Source organism: Corythoichthys intestinalis, chromosome 5 (assembly GCF_030265065.1).
Source record: "Corythoichthys intestinalis isolate RoL2023-P3 chromosome 5, ASM3026506v1, whole genome shotgun sequence".
NCBI classification, from domain to species: domain Eukaryota; kingdom Metazoa; phylum Chordata; class Actinopteri; order Syngnathiformes; family Syngnathidae; genus Corythoichthys; species Corythoichthys intestinalis.
In genome coordinates, this window is record NC_080399.1 from 59,763,385 (window position 1) to 59,785,690 (window position 22,306).

The 22,306-nt window shown below is 37.4% G+C and overlaps 1 protein-coding gene across 3 annotated transcripts in view; it reads right to left on the reverse strand.

The window, feature by feature from the left end:
* Window positions 1-22,306, reverse strand: part of LOC130915929 (cytosolic carboxypeptidase 4) — a 105,342-nt gene that overhangs the window by 27,144 nt on the left and 55,892 nt on the right. For all 3 annotated transcript variants that reach the window (XM_057836179.1, XM_057836182.1, XM_057836181.1), the window contains exons 15-19: window positions 17,235-17,383; window positions 4,953-5,040; window positions 3,841-3,973; window positions 3,383-3,536; window positions 227-407 (exon numbers count right to left, since the gene is read on the reverse strand). In XM_057836179.1, coding sequence (XP_057692162.1) covers window positions 227-407; window positions 3,383-3,536; window positions 3,841-3,973; window positions 4,953-5,040; window positions 17,235-17,383 — 705 coding nt within the window. The remainder of the gene's footprint in view (window positions 1-226; window positions 408-3,382; window positions 3,537-3,840; window positions 3,974-4,952; window positions 5,041-17,234; window positions 17,384-22,306) is intronic.

Here is a 22,306-nt window from a genome sequence, read left to right on the forward strand (position 1 = left end):
TTTTTTGGCTGGTGCGACTTACACTCAGGTGCGACTTATAGTCCCAAAAATACGGTACTCAAATTCAACTGATTCTTTTATCTATCCATTAAGTATCATTAATCCTGTTCCAGGTCATTATGAGTTGGAGGGGTACACATTGGACTGATCACCAGTCAATCACACAGAAACCTCAAATCCAACTATTTTAATTGTCATTAGTTGATGAGCCATAATATTAACTCACATTCCATTAATGACTCCGTCTGGGTTTAACATCGGGATGATCTTGAAGACAAATGTTTCTCTCAGTGCCTGGGCTATTGGATCACTGCTGCACAGAAACTCTAGTGTGCCTTTCATTACCCAGCTTGCATTGGATTCACCAGGATGGACACGACATGTCAGCACAATGCAGGGGCGATTACCTAAAGAGAGACATTTGTGTCAGTGTCTGCTTTTTATCTTCACGCATCTACTGTGCAAATTATGCAAAAAATTTGACTGAAACATTTTAGCTAAAATGTGTGTTCGCCAGAGGTGGGTACTAAAGCGTTACATTTACTCCTAAAAATCTAAAACCACTGAAATGCAGACAAAAATGCTTTTGGCACAGTTATACCTAAAACACATACACACAAAATAAACTGGTTTTACACATGCATTAAGATACTGCATTACATATACTGTCACAAAGCATACACAAGAAACGTATTTTCCTTCAAAATTGTGTTTTTCAATAATTTGCAAAATAGCAAAAACAAAAACCGCAGTAACCCCAACCTCCATCTCCTAGTTTTTATTTTCCTTACATGTAAATGCAAAACATACATTTTAACTTAAGAACATAGGATGCAGATTAAAATGGAAGATTATGTAAACATTTACTCATTATTTAAAATAATACAGATATAAGTCACAAACATTAATTATACATAAACATTATGCAGAGTGAAATGGAATTTTGAAGATCACGCAAACATTGACTTTTTGTAAAAGACAAGGAAATAAATAAGCAGCCTAACATAAATGAATTAAAATAAGTCCAAAGTGCACATTTATATGAAATATGTTCTGAGCCTCCCCATCAGAGTAAATAAAATAAATAAGCCTCTTCAACCCTTTTTATCCAATTAATTAAACCAGATTATCCTTTCTTTTCCTTTTTTGCTGTTCCAGAAAACATGCAGAGGAACCAATTAGAGCTAACTATCTGTGCCGATCACCAGTCAGTATGTCAGCCAATTAAACAGACAACTAAGTCCAGGGCGGTTTGCTGCGCGCATGTGCACATTGACGCGACTCGTCAGCAGTGTTGTTAATAACAGCAGTTTTTTTTTTTTAGTAATGAGTCGTTACCGTTACTGAGGATGTGTGATTATGTCACACATTCGCCAGCTTGCCTGCCCTAGTGACAGCAGAGTGGGGGGGGTGCCGTTGCAAACGTGATGATGATTGGCTAGATGGCTCGGAGCATTAGCATAGCATTCATGTTCTTGTTAGCATTAGCATTTAGCGTGGTGAGTGTCATCTGAAACTCTTGGGCAACTTTTTTTACATAGACTTTGTGGCGTTCAGGCGAGTACAATTGATTGAAAATAATGTACTGTGTTTATGATGAGTGTGCATTATCATCACCAAGTTGGAGTTGTATTGTAGACGCTACAATATAATAATACTTTGTTTTTGTTGTTGTTGTTTTTTTTTTTATCACTAAAAATAGTCACTTGCCCTAAACCTTTTTTGAATGACGTATCCATGAACCTAGTGTGATTTTTTTTTTTTTGAGAGGAGATTCAGAGATTCAGAGCCTCACCCGCATATTGAAAAATATATCTATATTAGGGTTGTCAAAATTATCGCGTTAACAGGCGGTAATTACTTTTTTAAATTAATCACGTTAAAATATTTGACGTATTTAACGCACATGCCCCGCTCAAACAGATTAAAATGACAGCACAGTGTCATGTCCACTTGTTACTTGTGTTTTTTTGTGTTTTGTCGCCCTCTGCTGGCGCTTGGGTGCAACTGATTTTATGGGGTTCAGCACCATGAGCATTGTGTAATTATTGACATCAACAATGGTGAGCTACTAGTTTATTTTTTGTTTGAAAATTTTACAAATTTTATTAAAACGAAAACATTAAGAGGGGTTTTAATATAAAATTTCTATAACTCGTACTAACATTTATCTTTTAAGAACTACGAGTCTTTCTATCCATGGATCGCTTTAACAGAATGTTAATAATGTTAATGCCATCTTGTTGATTTATTGTTATAATAAACAAATACAGTACATATGTACAGTATGTTGAATATATGTATAACAATAACATATAACATAACAATAACAGTATGTCTTCTGTCTTATCTTTCCAGTCCAACAATAATTTACAGAAAAATATGGCATATTTTATAGATGGTTTGAATTGCGATTAATTAATTTCTAAGCTGTGATTAACTCGATTAAAATTTTTAATCGTTTTACAGCCCTAATCTATATGTATTAGGTGTGTGACATTACACACAAGTCACAAATCAGTATGTATCTCGGTACGGGGGTCAAGGTTTGGTGTGGGTTCAGTACAACAGGAAAAAAAAGCAATTTTCTTACAGCACTTAAAAGTTAAAGTGTGCATACCGTTACATTCCTTTATAGGTGAAATTAAAAAGAAGAAGGAAAAAAAAAATCTGACCTTGTTTTAATTGGAAAGATTAATTCAATCAGTAAATATAAACATATTTGATGTGAAAGATGTTATAGAATGTATAATGAAATAACGTGTAGAAAATGAAAGGTAACGTCAGTTACTTTTCTGAGTAAGTAATTACTAATACAATCAGGTAATTGAGTTACTATCACAACTACTTTTTTGGAGAAGTAATTTGTAACTGTAAGTAATTACTTTTTTAAAGTAAGATTAACAACACTGCTCGTCAGTCTCATTGCATCACTGCAGCAGCTGTGGAGTGCTCTGTACCATCCGTAGAATAAATAAATAATAAATATAGGTGGAAACAGATTACGCTACACAAGCACTTCAAAATGCTTGTTGTTAACAGTTGAGTATTTAAATATGATGTTGGTAGATGCTTTTCTTCTTGGAGGTGTGTGTGGCAGCCTGTCAGTTTTTGTTTTTTTTAACATGGGGTTTTGACAGATGCTGTCATATTTTCGGGATCGAAGCACCGTTCCGCGCCCTTTAGGCCTCAAATCTTTTACCAGAACGACATAACCTAACAGGTACCTTCAACTTAGTTTTAAAACCTTTACTTGTTTTTAATCTTTACGTAACGTTTTGTGAAAAGACACCCTAGCATCCCAACCAAACAAGTTTTGCTGTAAGTGTTACAGCTGAAAAACTCAACGAAAAGATTTTTGTTGTCAATTGTTATTACTCACGCAACTGATGAATATCTTTATAGCACTTGCTAGGAGGACATGCAGTAATGGTGACAAATGGGCAGGAGTTTCCAGCAAGAGTTGGACAAAGAATCTGCTCCCGGAAATACACCTTGCGGGGATCAATTGATCGATGCAGCAAACGTAAATGAGCCTGATGAATACAAAAGGAATGTGTAAGTTATCATACTGTAATAAATACTGGTTATTTCTTTCAAGCACACACATATTTTTCATATTAATGGATGATATGAACAATGTTCATAAATCATGAACCATTTAGAAAGCCTTTTTCCTTACAGCTTTCAAATAATGGCAAAATATAACACTCTGGAGGAAGGACTACATTTCGGATGAGTTCAACATGATTCAAGCTCCGTCTTATTAAAGAAACTAAATCACAAGTGGCTGATGTTTTTATCATAAATAATATAAGGGAAAAAACAGAGTTCACTGACCCTTAAAGCAGAGTATGTATAAGGGTAATGATAGGCCAGATAACAGACATCTTCATTGTATTTGAAGGTGATGGTGAATGTCAATGTATAAAATGGTGTTCTTGGCCTTCCACGAACTGGGACAAAATAGTTTCTGTGGGATAAAATGAAGAAAATTAGTGAAGGCGTGTGCTGAAACAACGGACTCTTACGTTCATTTGTATGTAGCATAGAGCAAAAATTCATGAAATATCGGTAACACTATTTTAATGCTTCCTAAGATGGTGTCATAATGCTGCGTTCACACCAGCTGCGTTTTGTTCTCGTCGTGCGATGGGTTTACAAAACTAAGATAATTGCTTGTGTAAGGGCGACAGGCAATGTTCCCTTTAATTTTTTCATGTGTCTGAGCAGACACACAAGCTCCCTGAGCACACTGAGGACCAAAATATGATCACCCTAGAATGATCCAGAGCCAGCATGTCATCTTTTTTTATGCTTCTGCGCATGCGGGTCAGTTTGCCCAGCGCGTGTGTCGGACTGCGACTTAATGCACATGCGTAATACTTGAACGTGCTCAATGGACAAAGGCAGTCAGAACGGGCACGCCAAAAAACAGTGATGACAAAAAATTCGGAATTGACAATGATATTTTCATTACCTCTTATTTTCCAAGTAAGCGCATGCTGTCACAGTTTTCAATTGGAACACAATAAAACTCAGTTGATTGGTCATTCCCTCAAAAACTGCCAGTAAAATCACTACAGTCGAACTTTTGGGTTTTCCAACAGATTTTCAAAATCTTGGTGTCAGTGTGTCTTGTTCTTTCCAAGGTTGTCAAACTTAAATAAAACATATTCAAACATTGTGAGGTTTTTTTGTAACATACCTACAGTAAATGCACAGTCCTGAAAAGTAATACAATGAATTTACAGTAAATTTAAGCCAGTTCAAGAACGTAATTACATGAATTTGATTTTAAGAAATTCTAAGACTTTTTAAGGACCTGCCAGACTTTGTTTTTACATAAAGCCTTTGATTTAATTTTTGCCTTTCTTGCATAGGGTTAATTCCAAGCAATTTGCATGGGATAAATAGAAGAAATAAAGATCAATGAATGAGTCCAGTCTTACCTGAAATAACAAATTTCTGTTCCAGATCTCTGCCAATGGGGCTTACCATCTAGTGCATCTCGTACAGAATAAAGCATTGGCTGCATTCCTGTAGTACACAAAGAAAAAAGAGGCCTTATAGGGTTTGACTTGAAGCATTTGGCTTCCAAGGCAGTAAACGTTTTCATACTTCGACTCACTGAAAAAACTTAAATGTGGTAGGAAATTCTACAAGTGTCTTTAAAAGGATAGCAGACCATATTTTCACATCAAATACATCAAAAAGTGAAAGAAAGGCCTAATAATGAAAATAAATCCTAATTTGTCTTCCTTTCTTAGCTGCCTACAACCAGGAACTGAAAAATGCTAGACAGTCATATTTTTCAGAGATCATTAGTAGAAACACTAACAATACCCGCACACTATTTTCTGTTGTTGACAAACTGACAAACCCACAAGCATCAATACCTCAGGAATTGGCATCTGAGGTGTCCTGTAATAATTTCGCAGCATTCTTTACACACAAAGTACTAAAGATTAGACAGACTGTGTGCAACTCCAGATTAACAAATGTTACACTAAATGCCTCCCAAAATGTCCCCCACGTCAATCTTAGACAGTTTAGCCTCTTGGACCATGCCACTTTAACAGAAATTGTGTCGAAATTAAAGCCCACAACATGCTGCCTTGACATCCTTCCTTCAAACTTTTTCAAAACTGTTTTTCATTGCATAGCCCCAGACATACTTCAGATTATAAATACTTCTCTCCAAACAGGAGAGTTTCCTCAGACTTTAAAAACTGCAGTAATAAAACCTCTCCTAAAAAAACCTAATCTGGATGCCTCAACCATTAGTAATTACAGGCCAATATCAAATCTGACATTCCTGGGGAAAATTATCGAAAGGGTCGTGTTCGAACAGATCCAGAATTATATGATGCAAAACAATCTTTTTAACTCATTTCAGTCTGGATTTCGCCACAACACAGCACCGAGACTGCGCTTATCAAAGTCCTAAATGATATTCGTCGGAATACCGATGCAGGCAAATCATCTGTTCTGCTACTATTGGATCTCAGCGCCGCATTTGACACGATTGATCACAACATACTACTCAGCAGATTGGAACAGTGGGTAGGGCTTACTGACACTATTCTTCAGTGGTTCACATCCTATTTACATGATAGGGATTTCTTTGTGTCAATCGGAAACCATCAGTCAGAACGAACCAAATTCACGTGTGGAGTCCCTCAAGGGTCAATTCTTGGACCACTCTTATTTAACATCTATATGCTTCCGTTAGCTCAGATAACGGAACAGTATGACATCTCCTATCACGCCTATGCAGATGACACACAACTGTACATTTCTGTGTCCCCACATGATTATAGTCCCTTAGTCACCCTGAGCAAATGCATTCATCAAATCAATGAATGGATGTGCCAGAATTTTCTCCAGTTAAATGTGCAGAAGACAGAGGTGATCATTTTTGGGCCAAAAAAGGAAAGGTCAAAGATAAGCAGCCAACTTAGCACAATGTCACTTACAGCTACAAATCAAGTCAGAAACCTTGGCGTAATTATTGACTCAGACCTAAAATTTGATAGCCATTTAAAGTCCGTCATTAAATCCGCTTATTACCACCTAAAAAATATAACCAGAATTAAGGGGCTTCTGACTCAACAAGACATGGAAAAACTTATGCATGCATTCATTTTCAGCAGATTGGACTATTGCAACGGTATATTTACAGGTCTTGATAAAAAATCAGTCAGGAAGTTGCAGCTGGTACAGAATGCTGCAGCCAGAGTCCTCACAAATACAAGGAAGCTGGACCACATTACACCAGTTTTGAAATCGCTACACTGGCTTCCAGTAAGTAAAAGGATAGACTATAAAATACTACTGCTCGTCTACAAAACACTTAATGGCCTTGGACCAAAATACATGCTTGACTTGTTAGAGTCCTATGAGACATCTAGACCCCTAAGGTCGTCTGGAACCGGTCTTCTGCATGTTCCAAGAACAAGAACCAAGCAGGGTGAGGCAGCATTTAGTTATTATGCTCCTCACCTCTGGAACAAGTTACCCGAATGTCTGAAGTATGCTCAAACTGTTAGCTCTTTTAAATCAGGGCTAAAAACGCTTTTGTTTAGCACTGCATATCTATAACTGTCTATATATTTCAATCTACCTGCTTTCTATTCCTCTTGTTTTTATCTCCATTGCTGATTTCAATTATTATTATTAGTAGTAGTTTTTGTTTTATTTTTATTTTATTTATTTATTTTTATTCTGTGATTAAATGCGATCTTTTGTCTTCGTTTCTACGTTGTGTTGATTTAAATGTGATTTTTATGATCTTCATGTGATGTAAAGCACTTTGAATTGCCTTGTGTTGAATTGTGCTATATAAATAAATTTGCCTTGCCTTGCCTTGCCTTGCCTTGGCCTCGCCAACCCAAAAAATCTCCAAACAGAAGATGATTTCACACCAAGTTTTTGCAGTTTGCTATGATGCTATCCATTTCTATTTTCTATTTTGTTGTTGCCATGTGACCGTTCTGTCATTCTATTAACATGTACCCGCTAGCGCAGCATTACAAAGCTAGGATTGATCATCATTTCTAGTTGTGATTCCCTGTTGCATTGTTTTGAATGGAATAACTGTGAAATGGTAAAACAGTCAGATTTGAATGCCAAATTCGTTTTCTACATGTAAAATGATATTAGCACTAGAAAACCCAGCAGAGGCCGACTCGGCCCTTCCCCAAGACAAATATTCCTAATATTCCCAAGCAATGGCCGATTTGGCCTCTCTTCCTAAAAAACCCAGAGGTGGCCCAAATGACCCAAGTGCTTTTGAATTAGCAAATCGTTGTCCGACAGACAGCAACCATTCATATGTAAATGCAACCACTAGACATACATTGTGTTAGAATGCGGCCTAACGGAGGGGAACACACCACGGTTGCACACTTCATGTGAAAGTTTTTGTCAGTTCAAGTCAAGCTACATTTATTAATTTACATTTATTTATGGAGTTTTACGCTTTTTACAAACTTTTAACTTACTTCTCCTATACTCCACACAGAAAAACAGAAAAAAATGGCCCAAATGTGTACATTGTTTTTGCAAAAAAAATGTTTTAGAACTGCAATTTGAGTTTAAAGCAAGATCATGTATATAGTTTAGAATGACTGGATCTAATGGAGCAAGAATTGTGGCCATTTTGTCTGAAGTTAGTACGAGAAAACGTGTGAAAACCTTTGAGAAAAACAGAAACAGAATTTGTGTCATGAGAAGGTGGAAGGGAGCGGCCCTGAACAGTTTCTTTGAACACACTGAAATAATGACTGAATGTTCTAATATTACTAATTATTATGAAGGGAATATGTACTGCACAGTGTTGTCAATCTTACTTCAAAAAGTAATTAGTTACAAGTTACTAACTAAATTACTTTTTGGGAGAAGTAACTCAGTTACTTCATTGTAATTTGTTACTCAGCAAAGTAACAGATGTTACTTTTCATCTTCTACACGTTATTACAAATATACAATATAAAACATTTCACATCAAAGATGTTTATGTTAACTGATTGAATTGATTTTTTCATTCCTCCCCCAAAAAACGTAGGTCAGATTTTTTACTTTTTTTTTTTTAAATTCACCTATATGAGAGTTAGCGGTATAAAATCTCATTGGGCTGTCATGATAAATGGTAAAAAAAACACAGGGACCTTGATTACTTGCCATTGAAAATAAATGGGAAATTTGTTTTTATATGTATTTGTTTAAATTCCGATACAGGACATACCATCTTCATAAGTAGGACTCAAGACTCGAAAAAGGCTCAAGTCAAGCTACTTTAGCTGAGTAGGGGGTTGGGCGAAACCTTGCTGAGTGAGGCTGCTTTCTCTTTTGCCCAACCCCCTCCTCAGCTAAAGTAGCCTGACTACTAGTCAGGCTACTTCAGACACTTATTTCTTACTTGCCTACTGTAGGTTGATAAATTTGTAGGTAGATTTGTGTATGTCTTAGTCAATCAAAAAAAAAGGTTCCTTCAATCAAAGTATATATTTTCAATCGAAAACAAAAGTCACTTGAACGAAAGCAAAATGTGTTTGAATGCAAAAGTTGCCTGAATGATAGCTTGTTTCTGAACCAAGAGTGGTATTTACTAGTCTTGCATATTTTTTTTCCCAGCCATTTCATGTGAGGTGTTTTTCTTGTTACCACTGTTGCTTGGTGTGCTTAGTTGTAGTATTTCTGAATATCTATGTATATCAATGTATATCGACAGCAAATTGTTAACTGATCTTTTCAAAAATGTTTTTTTAACATGTAGAGGGTATTCAAACAAATACATCCGAATAAATTAGAATGATCAAAATACTGTCAAAATATCCTCAAAAGTTTAGCAGTTTATTGTCAAGTAAAAAGTGTATGAAAGTAGCCTGACGCCCAACCCCCTTCCACAGATAATGGCTGAAAATTTTCCCCCAACTTCCCTTCCACAGCTAATGGCTGGTTGCAAGTACAGAAACAGCAGCCTGACTTGTTTACGTTTGCATTCAAACACATTTTGCTTTCATTCAAGTTACTTTTTTTCTCGATTGAAAATATATATTTTGATTGAAAGAACCTTTTTTCTTGGATTGACTAAGACATACACAAATCTACCTACAAATTTATCAACCTGCAGTAGGCAAGTAAGAAAGAAGTGTTTAGCTGAGGAGGGGGTTGGGCGAAAAAGGCTCAAGTCAGGCTACTTTAGCTGAGGAGGGGGTTGGGAGAAAGAGAAAGCAGCCTCACTCAGCAAGGTTTCACTCCTGCCATGTAGTTCTAGGCTGAGCCCTCACTTTTCCCATCATGAGTGATGCCCCACGAGGAGAGGTTTTACATGGAGCCCCAGTCCAAGGTAGATTATCTGTCATGTTTAGCCCTTTCCATTTTCTAACAATTGCTGCAACTGTTGATTTATTCTCACCAAGCTGCTTTCCAATTGTCCCGTAGCCTTTTCCAGCTTTGTGGAGCTAATCAATTTTTTTATCTGGTGCCTTTTGAAATCTCTCTGGTATTGCCCATGGTAGCGGGTGGATTATAACTGACTGTGGGGTGCACAGGTGACAATGATGAGCTCAAACGGGTGGGGTAAAGGTGGACTTTTTTAAAGGTAGAATGACAACTCTTTGAGTGTCATAATTATTGCTGATTCTCAGGTGCAAATACTGAACTGAATCCCAGTAGATAAAAATATATAACAAATACATTTTAAAAATCATACAATGTGATTTCTGGATTTTTATAGATTGTCTCTATGAGTGGAAATGCATCTATGATTGAAATTTCAGACCTCCACCTCTTTTCAAAGTGAGTGAACTTGCAAAATCACAAGGAGTGCAAATAATTGCTCCCCATTGTATACCAAGAAGTCCCAGGAAAACAAAAAAATCTTGATAACCTTTCAAAAAGTCCAGTATAGAGGATAGAGGGTGTATAAGAGGTACATTTATGTGTGTTTTCTATAGTATTTCATCGTTTTGACTTGATAGTTTTGATTTGCTGTGAATGTTTGAATCCTGTGCATCAATAAATACCAGGAAGAAAAGACAAAAATTAACTTCGTCAGACTCTTATTTCAGTTTTACATTTGATACTGATTCAATGTTCTATTTTCTGCAGGCATCACAAATATACTGTTATAACAAATATTGCTAGCATATAAAGGCCCCACAAATACACTGTCAGAGATATTTTTTCCGACAGTAAAATCGTAAAACAATACACATTATTAAAATGTGCAAAACCCCATAAATGTAGCTTGACTTGAACTGACACATAATATTACATGAATAGTACTACTGTTGTGTGTTCCCCTCCATTTGAGCCGCATACCAACACAAGTGGTTGCATTTCCATATGAACGGCTGTTGTCTGTCGGACAACGACTTGCTAATTCAAAAGCACTTGGGTCATTTAGGCCACCTCTGGGTTTTTTCGGTGGAGAGGCCAAATTGGCCATCGCTTGGGACTGTTAGGAGTAGCAGAATTCTCTGGGACTTCTAGTGTTAGTGCAGTCATTTTCATTTTTTGACATGGTCACTAGTTCATAGCACGCTGAAAGTGTTATGGTATAACCAACTAAATCAAAAAACACTTGGACAAAATGTACATTTTACTATATTAAGAATAATGAGAAAACAGGTGAACATTGAGGTACTTTGGTCAGAAACTCCAGGAATAATTAACAGTATTACAGAAACATCTCCACAGATTGGATACACAATGTCGAACTTTGAATTTCAAGCCGCAGATTGTACTGTAGACAACAGTTTGGCCAACTTTCCTTAATATTCCTTAAAAATGGATTGAAACAACCATAAACAACCAATTCAAAACCCTAACTTTCCATCTACCTCTCAGCAATAATGGTAAGTACAACATCTTATATTTAATTTAATGTATTTTTTATTTAGCGTAGGAACAGAACCCGTTTGTAACTCGAGGACTCCCTGTATGAAGTGGACCCTCATTACACAAGCACAATCTATTCCACGATCAAGTTTGTAATAGGAATGTACTCATATCATGAATCTATTTTCTCGATAATAAATAATTGAATTCCATTACAAAAAACAGTGTTATTTATATACAAGTACTTACCAGATTATACACCTTGGAACTCATATTTTTTTACAAAGAACGCTAACACGCACACTCATCATGGTTTATTATTATTGTTTTGTTTTGCCTCAATTTCAAGCTGTCTTTTGTTTTACTCACCACTGTCTTTAAATGCTATTTTCCTGGGTGATATGGTTAATGTTCACTTGTAAGCGCAAATTATTCGAATGCACTCCGATAAAAAAATAGACAATGAGAATGAGCGAGAGGTGGGCAGGTAGGGGATTCTGTTGACGCCACATGCTCGTATGCTCCCTTGCGAAGTGCTGAGACACTTGATGAGAGAAAGCAAGAGAGAGCTTGCATACCACCGGGCAGGATGCCAAGGCACTGGGAGATTGAAGGGAACTGAGGGGGATTGAAGGGAAAAGGTACCGTTCTCGCACACACCATATTATTGTTTGCATTAGTCTAACACATTCATCTAACTATAGTTTAGGCAGACTTCCCTCAGTGCCCTTGACACAGTAAAGTTAATCACCTTATCGGGGCTCCTGTGGGGGAAAATGAAAAATGGTACCATTTCTCGTAGGCACCGTCTAACTGTTTGCATTACTTGAACACACGTAATATAATTAACCAGGGAATGGTACCATTTCTCATATTTACTGTAGGACTGCACTACTCTAACACACCTAATGTAAAATAAATAGCACACCATAGTTTAAAGAAACAGAATAGATACACAACGCCATCTTATCACAGAAGCCCAACGTGTGCGTGACGAGCAAGATTGATGCACCAACTCTGGCAATCAGTTCTCCCGACAACGAACAAGGACAAAGACCAGCGCGCTTTGTTCTAAAACAAGTAGCGCCAGCCCGGATAACAAAGTTGATAGCGGGCGCTTGGGACGTCAAGACCAGCGTCGGTCGCTGTGGTAATCACGTCCCATCCGCGCACGAACCAAAACCGCCCAAGACCGGCCACAGAGGGATGGTCCCGAAACAACACGCAGTCACACCTTCGGCCCGGCCCTCCTACACCACGGACTTAAAAAACACTGGACACTGAGATAACACAGATTTGCTGCTCGGAAATATTTTCTATGTAGCCTTGCTTTGGATCCAGAATGATCCCTCCAGCGTCTGTTTTTGCCTTGTTTTTGACCATTGTTGACAAATAAATTGTCAACCTGCGTTCGGCGAGTCTTTTTCAAACTTTTGGAACATGGAGTCAGTACAAAGGGTAAACATCAGAGATGAACGCGCGAAATTCCGCCTTCCTGGTTGGCGCGCGTGAGGCAGCATCGGCAGAGCGGCACTTTGTTTGGTTGTCGCTGTTTCCGTGCGGCTTGACTGGGGAAGCGAATTTCAACACAAAGTATGCCGTAGGGTGGACATTTGCTTTCATAATGAGACTCATTTTCTCCCGTGACAACGCTGGTATCATTTTGTAAAATTTGTTTAACTAATACAGTAGGTCGGCATTGTTGTTGACGTTGCAGGGCGGTGACGTCACATGGGCTTCCAGAATATGACTCGAGCGACATAAACATGTCATCTGCTCAACCCTTTCAATTTAAACCCGAGAGGAACAGTATTGAGCAAGACAGCACTGTCGATATTTCACAAAACAAGCAGCAAAATGAACAGGAAAGACGTTATGAGACGAGACAAGGGTAGAAAATAGAACGGTGTTGTTCTGCCAAAATGTCCCACACCGATGAAACGTCCTACAATAGGCGAATTTGACACCCAAAGTACTACCGTGTGCTTTCAGCTTGTTTTGTTTAGATGCATACAGATAGAACATACTAAAGATGCCTTAAGACTAGGGATGGGAATTGATAGGATTTTTACGATTCCGATTCCATTATCGATATTGCTTAACGATTCGATTCTTTATCGATTCTCTTATCGATTCTATTTTGGGGAAAAAGAAGAACAAACGTTTTGATCGGCATTGAGTTTGTTTAATCAGAAGTCACAACCTTACAAACTCACACCAAGGTCAAAAGAGGCCCAAAGCGTCAATATTAACTGTGGCAATAAGTGGCAAATGCATAAGAATGTTTAACATTTTACTGAAACATTTTTCTAATAGAAATAAAAAATATTGGTATATATTGGCATATAGGTCGTTGGTCTGCCATTAGCAATATGTGTTAAACTTGCAGGGGTCCCCAAACTTTTTCCAGTGAGGGCCGCATAACTTTTCCCTTCTCTGATGAGGGGCCGGGGTCAGTTTGTAACAGAAAAAGTGTGACGATTGCAGGAGTGCCTAAATGTAAAAAATTATTGTTTTTCAGAAAGCCACAATCAAAAAACCCTTTTTGGATATTTCGCGGAAAAAAAGTAAAAAAAATAAAAATAATAATATAATATAATAATAATTAATAATAATAACACTATTAATCAAATAGATAATAACCAAATAACCCTCTCTGAGTTCTTCACAGAAAAAGGCCAGAAAATAAATAACACTATTGAGAAAAAAAAAAAAAAATCAAAATGCTCCCTGGTATTGTTTGGGCCGGACCAAATGTTGGGGCGGGCCGTATTCGGCCCGCGGGCCATAGTTTTGGGACCAGTGTTAAAGTGTATTATTTACCAGTTTATTGAAATGCATGCCTTTTAGTTTTTATGGTGCTTTCATGCTCAAGTGGGGGCGCCCTTGCGCTTCCTCTCGCTAAGAAGAACGCGCTCACGTGAAGAAGAGCGCGCTTACACGCGAAGGAGAAGAAATGCCGCATCCAAGCAAGTGAGCGAGTTAGTGAGAGAGGGAAGCACTGCTACGACCCTACGTTCTTTGTTCATGCTTGTAAAATATCTACAGAGGCTACGCCTGTATGTATCATCTTTTGTGTTGTTGTTGTGTGTTTCCACTCGCGATCGGACACTTAAATCCAGTTGTGTAGTGGTTTGAACGATGTGCTAATGCTAGCAAACGCATGCTAACTGTTTTGTTATTACTGAATTAGCAGCTAATCATCGCTGATTTACATTGATGCAAACCTGTTTGTTATTGGGGACGAAATTTATTTGTTTCATTTCTATTTTTAGTTTCACTCTTCAAGTGATGGTTGAATAAAGTCAGCAAATTATACCAACGTCTTCTGTATCGTCATTTCGGAGTTTAGCTATCTGCTAGCGGTCTCGGTGAGGACAGTGCAGTCTATTCTCTCCCGATGCAGTTATCTTCACCTTGCAATGATTGCAAGTCGTTTTGTTGTAATTTTTCCTTGTGAAGTGAAGACACACTTTCGAGCATTTGAACTACGTGCTGTCATTGTTATGTTTACGGCTGCAATGCTCGTGCTTCGTGCTAAACCATCGTAACCTTTCATCTCCACCCTCTTTCCTGGTGAAGTATAGCCAAACTTTGGAGCGGGTGGTTCTTGGCGCCATGCTAGGTTGATGCGTTTGGACAACAAGACAGTCGGCGACCTATCACTTAAAATAATTTTACAAACTTTATTAAAACAAAAACATTAAGAGGGCTTTTAATATCAAATTATTATAACTCATACTAACATATATCTATTAAGAATTACTTGTCTTAAAAATCCGAGGTTCCCTTTAAATGTGTCAAATATGTGAAATGTAGTCCGAGTTGACTGTAAGACAAACATAGAAACATTAATCCTGGCAACACTAATATACTGAACTGTACTGTACATCACGAGAGTCGCAGAGGTGCTGTAGTATATCCCAGAGGACTATGAGCAGGAGGTAAGTTGTACCCTGGTTGCCAGCCAATCAAATGGCACGTACGGGGAAAAAAAACTTTCAGAGCTAAAAACAAAACCTTGCAAATTTTTGGCATGTTGGAGTAAAACCGTAGTACCCAGTGAAAACAATCGCAGACACAGGGAGAGAACATAAGCTCAACAGAAAGCCCGAAAACCCAGGGCAGAATTTTTTGTGAAGCTGTTGTGCTACACAGTCAACAACAAGTATACATATAGAAGTATGCCTACGTATAGCTGAGTATCTGACTGATCAAGGATAAACTGGGCATAAATATAAGATGTGGGCCTAAAAGTACGCAGACAGAAGAAGAAACTAAACTGGGAAATTGTCTAAGTGAGAGATTCATTTGTTTGTTTGTTATTTTGAACACTAATCTGTACAGGCACGTGTCACGACCATGAAGCTCAACAAAGAAGTCATAGATCTAAGTTAATCATTGCACTGCTAAAGCCACAACATTGGCTCATGCATCTTTCTAAGTAATATGTTCTCAGCCAGGGCATAGGTTTGCATAGGGACGGTAGGGACAAAACACTACCAACTTTTCAAGATGCTCATATTGTCCCCACCAACTTTTAAGCAACCTTATTTGTTGTTTATATAATGTGTTCAGTTATATAGGTCATTTAGATTGTCTTCCCATATGCTGTAATGATAGAATTGACCCTACCATTATTAAGTGAATTATTTTCATTTTTTTTTCATACTCACATTACATACACATACCCCTTTTTCACTTGCTGAATGAGCCATTCTATGTTTTTTTCCTCAAATACACCTTTGATTGGCTGATGACTTGCCCCCCCCCCCTCCACACACACACACTCGCACTCTCACAGTAAAGATTTACGTTACATGTCGACATGCCGCATCCTCCGCCCGCTTTGAAGAGGAGGGATATTAGTAGTCAAGGTGGGAAACGCACCACTAATTCATTTGCTACTGAAAGTCCGTCTCGCATCACTTTTTAGCATTACCATAACATTATACTGTGTGAACTTGCTAACTAGGAACTTGCTGAGTAGGAAGCTGCTTAGGGGAAGTGTCCTCCTGTATGTGTTTTCTACTATATTAACGTTAATTAAACTGTGAGAAATATATTGAACTCTGCTTGGCTGTAAGAAATATAGTTAACCAAGGTTTTACCCACATTCTCCCCAGTTTTCATTTTTATTTTGCTTATGTGTTCTTAAAGCAGCTCAAAGGGGATTTCATTTTTACTGAGTTTGGCTGTGCTTGTGCACAAAAGCAGTAGTGTTTTTCCTGAAGGAAGGCTCCATTTTAATTTATTTTATTTAGTTTTGTTATTTTGTTATTCCCTTAAATTTGCTAATAAAATCCAGGTATTTATTCTGGAAGTTTTCAAAATGTTTCTTTAGTAGTTTTTGAAAACAAAGGTTTGAATATATGCTGTATCACCTGAACCAATACATATGCACTGCAAACACCCACCTCCTAAAAACCTGTACTTTTACTACAAGTACATGTATTTATACTACAAGCACCTGTACTTGTACTACAAGTATGTGTATTAGTTCTAAAAATATGTGTACTAGTACTACAAGCACGTGGAATTGCGTGTACTTGTCCTACAAGTAAACTGACTAGCACAGCAAAGCTACCCATGCAATTCATTATGTAGTTTCTGATTGAAACGGAACATTGGTATGATAACCAGAATAAATAGCTTCATTCTCCATTGCAAAGCACTTCTGACTTCTGTCAGACCAAAGAGGTAGGGGATGTTGTGTGCTTGAATATTTTTATCCTAGTTGCAGTATCACGTATTGGGCAGTATTTGGCCACCATTCTCCTTTTCCCTAAATCAAAATTTTAAGTTTCCCCCTTAATTAGCAATTTAGCAAGTGCAGTTCAGCAGATTCTCCTCACTGTAAGTGTTTGCATCACAACTGTTCTCACCATAGTTGAATTGGCTGTTGCTCTTCTCGCAGTTGATGATATTGAAACGGTAGGAAACATCAGGCACCATGTTACTGACTTCAAAATAAAACCACTGAGTGTGCTGGGAACAGTTGACATCTGCGTTCAATATTAGGTCATATTCATATCTACAGAAGGAAAGAGATTAAATCATCACAAATAATAAACACATCAGCAACACAACCATATTTGTATTTCCTAATATAATATAAATTAAAAATGAGCGACGGTACACTTTTATGCCAATGCACTATTGGGAGCATATGGTCACACATAGTAACTAATTATATGTATGGTCAACGCACTGTCCTGGGATTGGCTGAAGAGAGGGAATATATTTGGGAAGCCATTTTGGAATCTTTCCTGTATTAAATTTGATAAATGCGGAATTGAGCTTTCACAAAAGCTGCACCTCACCCCCCTTATATACGGTTGCTAGGCCGACCAGCTTCATGACTCTAATTACACAAGCCATTGCAGGCAGATGTATAACGAAGTGTTTTAAGTGATTTATTTTGAAGCAATACCAGTGCAACATACTCCAGATTGAGGCAAAAGAGTATACAATACGCAGTTGAGGCTTTGTTTACCTAAATAGAGGAGGCACCGCTTTAATGTTAGCACACGCATGGAACGGGGTGCTAATGAAGATAACCTACTTTAGCTAACTAAACAGCTACTTGTATATTTAGTTGCTAATCCTAATAAGCAAGGCAGCTCGTTGTTAACCTTTGCCGTTAGCTTAATCTTACCTAAAGAGAACATGTACAATATGTATGTAGGATTTTTTGGAGACATTTAGCTGGGAGTGATGCCATACTTTTTAAATTCCTTGGATTCCAGTTGTTTTTTTTTTTAGCTTTGGGAAGGGAAATAACCACATTCATACTTCTTACTGATATAGTTCATGGGTAACTCATGTCCGATATAGAGTTTTCATAGGTGTGTCGCGTCACCATTTTAGAAGTTCGTAGCTTTTTAATCATTTTCGTCTTCTTCCATTAAGTTTTATGGCAGTTGGCGGTCTCAAAACCACCAATAAATCAATTAACAATGGGACCTCTGTGAAGTTGGCCCCCCATCCGACGCAATTTTATAGAAAAATTGTGTCATTCATTCGTGTTAGGTTTATGCTCATTTTTGCTGAAAAAAATTTCGTTTGTGGTGCTATCGTTTTTGAGTTATTAACAATTCTTTTATAGGTCAATCTGAGGTCAACTAGCCCCCATTGTGATTCAAAATGGCTAAAATTTGTGTCAATCGTTTGTGCTACATTTGTGCTGGTTTATGCTATAAAGTTTGTCATTTCTGCTGCTATTGTTTTTGAGATATTAATTTCAAGTGATGATGTCACGCAGACCCCCCCATTTATTGAAAAATGGAGCAGAAATGGTGTCATTCGTTTATGCTATGTTTGTGCTCGTTTGACTCTGAAGATTAACAAATATCTAAGACAAAAGAACCAGATAGGCTCAAGTAGAACGTAACAACTAAGATAATGGAGATGTACAAAAATGCTGAGGAGGAGGTGTATTGTGTCTCCATAGATGTGGAGAGAAACTGCATTCACTTCTTAATATATTGGGGGCCTATCTTCGTCAAAACTGACCGAGTGAAAACACAGACAAAGAGCTTTTTACTAGGGTTGGGAATCTCTGGCATGAAGCCGATTCGATATGTATCTAGATGCACAGGTTACGATTCGATTAAAAAAATGATACATTTTTTAGGCCGAGCAATTCGATTCGATACAGTTTAAGAACGATACGGTTAAATACAGAGTGAAAACGATACGATAGTAAACATTTGTTGTGTGTGTTCGTACAGTATTTTAAACATAAAAAAGACCACATTTCTAATAACAAAATTAAACAACAAAATTTCATACCAATGTTATGTTTTTTTTTTTTAATGAAAAAAAAAAAAAAACTTACTATATGACTGCCATTTTGTTGAATGGGATTGATAATAAAATAAAACTCCAGTGACAGACAACAATAAAGTGCAGTAATTCAATTACTGTATTTCCTGGTGTTTTGAACAAAAGAGGTAAGTAATGTAAGTGCAAACTTTCAACGTAAACATGTTATAAACAAAAAATATTAATTATATGTAGCAGCTGTAGAAAAAAGAAAAAAATAAATAAACCTGCAATGTTACCATAAATAAATAACAAATTATGCTTTACCACTGGTATTATTGGGGAGAATAAAAACATGGCATTTTAGACAGACAGGTCAATAATCATTACTTTAACCTTATACACATTAAAGTCATTCACTTATGCCTGCACTTCCACATTTTTTATTCCTCATCACTGTTCATATCTTTTTTGAAGGGCAGATTTTTCCTTGAGGAAGATCAACTAATCCACATGTTCATGTTTAAGTAGACTGTGTTTCGTGGAAACAAAATCTTCAGAGGGTCGTGCTGCCCTTTCCACCATTCCACCATTGTAGTGGGTTATTTTTCAGGGTTAAAAACTCACGATCTCTGTACCACTTCACACCAGCTCTGTCCCATGCGAACAGATCTGGCTGCCTTCGTCACTTCAAAGTCCGACTTTTGTTTTCCGGGGTGCGTTGAAAATCAATCGCTGCTCGTCGCTGTCGTGGTGCGCAAACTGTCCATTGTTTTAGCATGTTGCTTCATTGCCACTACTAGTTTTGTTTTGGGCTGTGGAAAAAACGCTACGGAGCGTGTGTTACAGTGGTTTTGTTAGCTCCCGCGTTGTTATGACAGGCCCGTGACGATCGGGTAATGACGGCGACTAGTAGCATTTTTTCTGAGGCAACCACGACCGTGAGTTGTGCTTGTCCATATTATATCGTGCATGCGGTCTCAATCTAAGTGCGCTGTGTGGTGAATGACACAAGCGCAGCATGTGAAGTAAAAGCTAAATTATTATCCTATCAAGCAATGCATTGAACTAGGCATTAGAAGCCGATTCTTGTGCTTGTAATAGCCGAATTCTATCTCTATTATCGGTTCACTGAATATTTAATGGCTAATTACTGTCGAATGGTAACTTTACTATCGATACAGCTGTATCTCTCACCTGTAAAACCGGATATCCGGTCGTATCGGTTTATCGTTCTCAACCTTACTTTTTACGTTGAAAATTCTTGCGAATAAATGCTTAATCCCTGAATTCTTTAAAGGTATGGATGTAAAATAGTCTCGATTCTTGGTTAAAAGGAAAAAAAAAAAAAAAAAAAAAAAACGGCAGTTAGCATTTATTTTATGTAAATATGTCGAATGTGCTGCTAGTTTTTAAGCCACTGTGGCGCCGCCTTATCGCCACAAAGTGCTTTTTACGGAGAAAATTCTTGTGAATAAATGCTTAAATCCCTGAAATCTTTCTAGATATGGACGTAAAACAGTCTCGATTCTTGGTTAAAAGCAAAAAAAAAAAAAAAAAAAAAAAAAAAAAAACGGGCGGTTAGCATTTATTTTACGTAAATATATAGAATGTGCAGCTAGTCTTTAAGCCACCGTGGCGCCGCCTTATCACCACAAAGAGCTTTTTACGTTGAAAATTCTTGTGAATAAAAGCTTAAATCCCTGAATTCTTTATAGATATAAACGTAAAATAGTTTTGATTCTTGGTTAAAAGCAAAAAACTGGGCAGTTAGCATTTATTTTACGTGAACATTGCGAATTATGGCAATGCCGTGGTTAATTTCTCCCATTGTTTTTTTCACATCGTTTCAAAATTACATGCATGGTACAAAAAACATAATAATTACCCTGAATCCTCAAATAAATCACTCCTGTTTCTATGCGGTACAGCTTTTGTACTTGTTCAACCTAAATCCAGCGTCAGATCGCTGCATCTGTTTGAGAATAACTGCGACCGACTTCGACCGAGTGAAACCGAGTGTGGGAGGGCCCCCTACTTGAAGGCGTGGCGCAATGTCTGGGGAATTTGTCCCGTCAATATCATTATGAAGTCTATGGTGCATGTTAGAATTGTACACGAAGTGTATGAGGGCAACAGAACAGAGTTTAAGGTTAAGGTAGGACTACATGAAAGATCAGTTCAAGGGTCATTTTTCATTGCAGTAGTGATACACACTGTAGCCTGGCAGTCAAGGTCAGATTGGAATTTCTATGGATCACGGTGTTCATAGATAACTGCCGGTAAAGCAGGAATCAGATGGAGGAAATTTTAGAAAGGTGGGGGTATGCACTTGAAGGAATGAATGAATATTCGCTGAAGTATATCAGAAGATACTGTATGTGCATTAATGAGTGGGAAGCAAACAGGTGAAATTAGACTATAGTGCATAGAGGAGTGGAGGACTAGATAGATAGAGTGAGCAGTAGATAAAAGTTGAAGGTAAAGAAATGAAATGACTTAGTAGGAAAGTGTTATGTAATAAACAGGTGGGTAGAGTAGCCAAAGATTTTACTCAAGTAAGAGTAGTAGTAGTTTCAAAACAATATTACTTAAATAAAAGTAGTAACCCACAGATTTTACTCAAGTTCAATTAAAAAAATATTCAGAGGAAAAAAAATACTCAAGTAATGTCCGATTTTTTTTTTTTAAACAATGGTATATTTTTCATCAGCACAACATTATCTATATGAACTGTTAGTATTATACTGTACATAACCTATTAGATGACAATATTTGGCCAAACAAATGCTAAAAAAAATCCATGAATTCCAACTGGGAAAATCTACAGACCTGAAGCATTACTCGTCAAAAAGAGCCGAGAGTGTTTTCAAATCGATAAATCATATTTTCTACCATGGAAGTAAAAACAAGCATATCGCTGGTTGTCCATGGTCTATCGGGGCCAAATAAAAACTGGAAGAGAGCTTTTGAGTAATGTTGAAGGCAGCGCTCTATGTAAAATAGTTTTAGTATTATTTTTTTGTACCACATCATTGAACAGTCTGACGTGATCATGGGACTTTTGACTGCAAGATTGTGCATGGTCATGTGACTGTATTGTTCCATCTAAATTAGCATAATGGAGTCATGTGAATATTGTTTCAACATCTGATTGGTGAAACTGATGGAGTAACTGTGGGCATCTCTG